Below are 6,136 nucleotides of genomic sequence, written 5' to 3' on the forward strand. Positions count from 1 at the left end.
CACCCCACCCCACCGCGAGGCCGAGGGGCACGGCCCAAGAGAAGACGAGCGGGCGATGACAGCGCGGCTAGATCTGCTTTGCCGTAATCAGTCCTCATAAATCCATAGTGTTTCCTGAACAGTCGGGTATGGATTTTCAAAAATGCAAAAAGTCTGTAAGTTGGTCAAAACTGTGTCACGTCACCTTCCTCGCGCGGTTGTCATACCCTTTCTGGATAGTAAACATACTTTTATTTGCAGAGAAACCTTATATCGTAGGTATACTACTATACGTATCGAGGGACGGACGGACGCGGACGACGAACAGACGGACGGAGCTATTGCCCCCCACCCCCGCATGACATCGCGGGGGGAAGTGGCACCCACTCTGCACCTTTTGCACTAGCGCTATCTGATACCCTATCGCGCAGCGACCTAAGTCAACGCTTGTAATTATTGAGATAAGATTGTCTCATTCCGTCTCAAGTGTTCGCACTCTCGCAAAAGTTCGAGGAGTGACTAAACCCTATGAAACACTCAGGTCGCGGAGCAGGGTTATTTTCCTTTCTTTTTTTTTCGGAGAGTTATCGGACGCTCGATAAGTTTAAACCCAACTCGATTGGTTTATTTATTCGTCCCTTCCGTGGCAGTTTCCACCGCAATCGAAATTTCGTAACAGCGCTGCTGCGCAGGCGGGCGGGTAAACGTCGACGGTATATTTCTTAACCCCCTTTCTCTTCCCGTTCCCCCTTTCCTCACCCCGAGCACTCTAGCGTAGGAAAAGCGAACCAATGGCGGCGAGATGGAGGGGGTCGGTGGCAGTAGGGAGAAAGGGAAGGGGGCTGCTAAGGCGAGTGGAATCGCGGAGTGGGAGAAATGGGCTAAAATTAGCCGTTGTTAGTGTGAATTGAGTAGTTTGTGTTGGCTCGAGTTGTGGGTCTTACGGGGGGGAAGTGTTTGGACTGCCTGCCCTGGGCTATCCCCTCCGCTTCAGATGGAATCCGCTCGTTTTCATTCCGTTGCCGCCATAGAATCCCGCGCGCCGTTCTGCATCGGGTCGTCTCCAAAGGGCCGGGGCGGGGTGATTTTGTTCAGGTTTCCGCGACGGCCTCGCAAAAGCGAGAACACCGCGGTGTGCCTGACCGGTGAAAGCGGTCGCTCCGACTCCGGCCGGAACACGACGAGTCGAGATGTCGGATCGGAGACGGCCGCCGGAGGTGCCCCCGGCCCGGGTGCACGCTGGGCGCCCGGCAGGTAGGCAACCCAACTCGCCGCCCGCCCCGCCCTGACCTGCCCCAAGCCGAGCTCTGCTTCTGTAGGCTCTGCCCCGCTCTCCCCTTCGCTCTCACGCGTGGTCCGCTTGAAATAACTCGTGTGTGAAACCCTCCGGCCGAGCCGGCAGCCCGTCCGAGCTCACCCCCCGCCCCGCCCCCGCGCATGCGCTAGGTGTTTGTGTGTTCGCCGGTAACGCATGGCCAGCCCCCGTGGCAGCGGGCGATACAAACTGCCCACGTGACAATCCCAATGCGATTCAGGGGGGGAGATTTGTGGCCGCCCCGCCCCGCCCCGCCCCGCAGGGCACGGGCCGTTAGCACACGGGCCGCATTGTGCGAGCCGATTCGAGGCAGCCGGCCGGGCCGGGGCGGGAAGGCCAATTATTTTGGAGCAGCCCTTCGGCTCACCCGTCAGTCAGTCAGTCTGTCTTCGTCTGCCACACCAGGCGAATTATTTTGGAAGCAGCCTGCGGCTGCGTGCCCGCAGCCCCGCCCCGTCCCGCCCGTGATGTACCAGCCGCCCGTGCCGGTCCGCCGCCACCGCCGCACCAGCCGCACCGTCCCGTCCGTTTACCCGTCTAATCGATCTGCGGATTGCGCATGACCCCCTGAGCTGCGCGTCCCTTCAGCCGCCCCACCCCGCCCCACCGTGTCAATCCCATCGCCCGCTAATGAACAGCAGGTTAAAATGCCGGACTCAAAGCCCCTCACCATCGCCCTTTTGGTCGAATGAGCGCCTGCCTCCACTGATCTACCCTTGCGCCCATGTTATAAATAAAATAAAATGAAAAACATGATGTCGAGTGGAAAAAAAATGTTCAATTTGGAGAGGCAGGTAAAAAGGTGCACTTATAGGCAATAAAAGACTTGTTCTCTTTGTCAAGTAAAGGATCAATTTATTTTGTATCCTTTATTATATACAAAATGCTTGTAACAAAAAAAAATAATAACATAACAGTAATCGAAGAGAGGCAAGAATTTAAAAGGAGTCTTTTTGCATAGCATGTCAGACTGCAAACACTTAGTTTGTACAGAGAATAGGTTTTGTACATTTTGCTCTGTTAACTCACATGCCAATACTGAACAATAAGTAGGAGGGCTGGGCTTGGCCTTCAATATAAACAATAAAATCAATTCAAATAAACACAACATAGAATACTCAAATGACTGGCTGTAAACATTGCAGGGCATATCACTAGAATTTCTTGGGACTTGGGACAGTCGTTTGAAGGGCAGAGTGTTTGTAACACATCTTTCCTCTTCCAAAATTTCTGCTGGAAAGCCAGATCAAGGAATAAAAAACTGCCAAAGCAAAAACATTTTACATCAGCAACTTTCAACAATCTAGATTAAGACATCAAAATACTCAAAATTACAGAGATAAGCCTAATCTCCAATAAGAATCAGAATCAAGCTCCTTAGCAAGGAGCTAGAAATATTTTTCAAAAGTTGAAATTTTCTCCAAAAGTATTGTTACACACCTAACCAATTTAATCTCTACAAAACTATTTTTTACACGATTATTTCTTCATGAAGAACAAAACAAAAATGCCCCTACAGCAGATGACAAAGAGGCAATCAATTTCATTATAAAATTCCATGCAGTTTTTTTTTCACCAATCATTCTAGCATGCAGTTCTTTGTAATAAAATACTGTTTTTGATGGTTTGCAATCATGTGCTGGAAGCACTGTAAAATTGGAGATATATTTCCTGTAATTATGGTGTCCAGCAATTGCTTAAACTAAATTTTATCATTATTTTCACATGTACTTGATTTTATGAGATTTGTAAACATTAAAGCTTATTCCCACAGTCCATTTCTAGGACTACATCAATCCTCTCCCAAACAACAAAATGATGTCCAGGACACAACAGTTCTGTGCAATAATGCACTATCAGTGCAGAACAAGAGAAAATACAATCATTTCTTTGGTGTGAAACATTGCGAACACCTCAGGGTGCTGAATACAGCCCTTCAAGCTTCTTTACAGCAAGACACCCTGCTTTTGGTCCGTCCATTCATCACACCAAGATACCAAAAACACTCAAACCTAAGCTACTTTTTAAAAGCAACTAATTTTAACATTATGAGGGATTCGCAATTTGAATGCTTATCATGTGCTTAAATTTCATGATTATTTTTTTGTACTTTTATGCTTTTGAGGATGTAATTATTTTGAGAACAACAATTTTAAAAAATGATCACTTTGTGTAAGCCACAAACCTGCAACCACATTCTCTTAATTAATCATAGAAGTTACAATTATCTTTGCATTCGAATAAATATCCAGTCAAGCGTAGAGGTGTGGGCACAGATCACACTGAAGTTCTACATTTAATCATTCTTTTCTTCACGTCTCTTCATCCTACTTTAACTTCCATAAAAAAATATCAATTGAAAAATGGTCATCCGACATCACTACACTCTGGACAACGTCAGACTTCCATCACAATGGCACCACCTTCCCACACACAAATTCATCTTCTTTCTTCATCACAAGTTCAAAATTAAAAAAATTGAAAAAAAGAGTTCATCTTTTTTTGCGTAACTTCTAATAAAACGAATCTATATATTGATAAAAAGTCTCACTTTGCACTGTTGGCAGGTGCCTTGACCCGCTCATATACTCTATAATTGAATAAAAGTCTAGAGTTGAAGGGTCGACCCGATTCAACAAGACAAGACACTGAGATGAGGATGGTCATGTCTTGTAGACTCGATTCAACTCTTCACCAGCAATAAACCGACAGCTCACTTCCGTGCTCACCACTATGCCTCCAGGATGTGACAGCACGAGCTTTCATCTGAAACACAAATGAGAGAAAAAATGTTAACATCAGGTGCACAGAGTTCCAAAACAAAGGTCCTGCCACTGACCCACCCACTGAGATTGAGATTGCTACACTCTATGCAAAGTGTTCAGACTTGCCCACCTGATGACCCCATAAACAGCCTGCAAACTCCAGGGAGTGTTGCAGCGGGGGTGTCCTCCCCCTTTACCCCGCCCCTCCCCGCCTCGCCCCCGCTCACTCCGGGAGGGGAGAGTAGGCAGCCGGCCGCGGCAGCAGCAACAGCAGCCCACATTGTGGCTCCCTTCCCCGCGCTGCCGCAGCCCTCTCCGCCCCGCCCCTCCCCGCCCGGATCAATACTGAATACTGCACAGCGCACCGTGCCTAGGCGTCCCGACGAGAGCTCGGGGCGACAAGAGGCCCCTACGCCCTGCCCTGCCCGCCCCGCCGTGCCCCGGCAGCGTCGCGTACCCAACGCCTGGCTGGGCTGGGACCCGAGCTGGTCCTTCCTCCCCATTCACTTTAAAGCAGCACTGCATGGACACCACCGCTGGCTGGCGCAGCGCGCAGCTCGCCGAGCTAGTACCACACGGCAGGCACACCCGCGGGGCCCGGGCCGGGAGAGGCCCGGAGGAGGGGGCCGCAGCCGGAGCGGACCCCCAAACCCTGGAGAGGGCGAAAGGGGAAAGGGCGGGTGGGGGTGGGGGTGGGTGTTCCCCATTGATCGCGACTTCTTGTAGTACACCTATCTAGTAGAGTGAGCGAAAGGTATCGAACGCGGGGGAGAGGAGGGGGGGAGGGACTGGGCTTAGAGAGACCTAGCACCCCCTGCCCACCCCAAGCATCCCCCCCTCCGGCCCCCCCTCCCCCCTCACGAGGAGGTTCACAAGGTGACTTAAAGCTCTGGAAGGAAACCGAAGCTATCCGCGGTTAGCAGACTCCCCTCCCATTCTCCAGAGTGGCGCACAGGCGCCCCTGGCCTAATCCACTCGGTGGGTGCAGCACGAAGCTCCCTAAAGCGGAACCACTACCACCACTACTACTCCGGCCCTGCCTTACGACTCGGCCCCTCCCCGCGAAACCAGCTCTGACCCAGCCTTGCTCCCCAAAAAACTGTTTCCATCTTGAGTAACTAATGACATTCAGCAGATCAAGACATTATGGTCCAAAACTATGAAAACTAATTAATCTTAGGCACACAATTGAACCCAAGGAGTGACTAGTATCTAGTCACATTTCTCTAAAAGTTTAAAGGTAATAAACAATTCATAAAATAAATTTAATTGTAGTTGTCTTACCTGCTGCATTTTTTCAAAGTCCAGACATGGTCTCTGGATGTGATGAGGTCTTGTATTCTGACGGTGTTTCTTCCTAGGTGAAACGTCTAAATGGAATAACTTCATAGGTGGTGAAAAGGAACGGTGACCAGGTTTATGGGCATCCCTTGGAGGTGAAGTACGGAACCGAACAGGAGTAGCCATGGCAGCCAGCAGCCCTTGAACTTCTTCGTCTCCTGAGCTACCAGAACTTGGTGGGATTAGAATTTCACCAGCTGGTGAATCATCCAGTGGCGTCACACTTCTTGTTACTTGTGACCACTTGCGCTTCTCAGGCACAGTGGAAGCGCTTTGACTTCTTGGTGGAGGTTGGCGAGGCTCCTGAGGGATTGTACTGTTAATGACTTCCAACTCTTCTTCAGAACTATGATGATCATAGTTAAGGTCGGAGTCAGATGGTAAGGCCGAATCCAAGAAGTATGGACTTGCTGGGGTGGCAGTGCCACTGGCGATGACAGTGTCTGGAAGTGGGCTTATTGTTGAGCCACTCCATCTATCAACTTCACACTCCATATCTGAAACAACACAAACAAACAAAAGAACCATTAAAAAAGATACTACAGATGACTAATTGCAAAATGTTCCCCGATCACATTACTGCACTTGTTTCATATTTATTTTCACCTATATCACATCTCAATCAACTGAATCACTGAACGGAAACTAGAAAGGTATTACCTACATTTTAAAATAGTTATTTTGAGTTAATTTCTCAGTAAAATACAAAATGAATGCAATTACAACTATTTTTAAT

The 6,136-nt window shown here is 49.0% G+C and overlaps 1 protein-coding gene across 2 annotated transcripts in view; it reads right to left on the minus strand.

Annotated features, from left to right (window-relative positions):
* Positions 1–2,120: 2,120 nt before the first annotated feature.
* Positions 2,121–6,136, minus strand: part of LOC113212904 (uncharacterized) — a 17,171-nt gene continuing 13,155 nt past the window's right edge. For both annotated transcript variants that reach the window (XM_026431763.2, XM_052273881.1), the window contains 2 exons: positions 5,344–5,897; positions 2,121–4,060 (listed from right to left, as the gene is read on the minus strand). In XM_026431763.2, the coding sequence (XP_026287548.1) occupies positions 3,986–4,060; positions 5,344–5,897 (629 nt within the window). In that variant the 3' untranslated portion in view covers positions 2,121–3,985. The remainder of the gene's footprint in view (positions 4,061–5,343; positions 5,898–6,136) is intronic.

This window comes from Frankliniella occidentalis, unplaced genomic scaffold, assembly GCF_000697945.3.
Source record: "Frankliniella occidentalis isolate FOCC.00 unplaced genomic scaffold, Focc_3.1 Scaffold310, whole genome shotgun sequence".
NCBI lineage: Eukaryota > Metazoa > Arthropoda > Insecta > Thysanoptera > Thripidae > Frankliniella > Frankliniella occidentalis.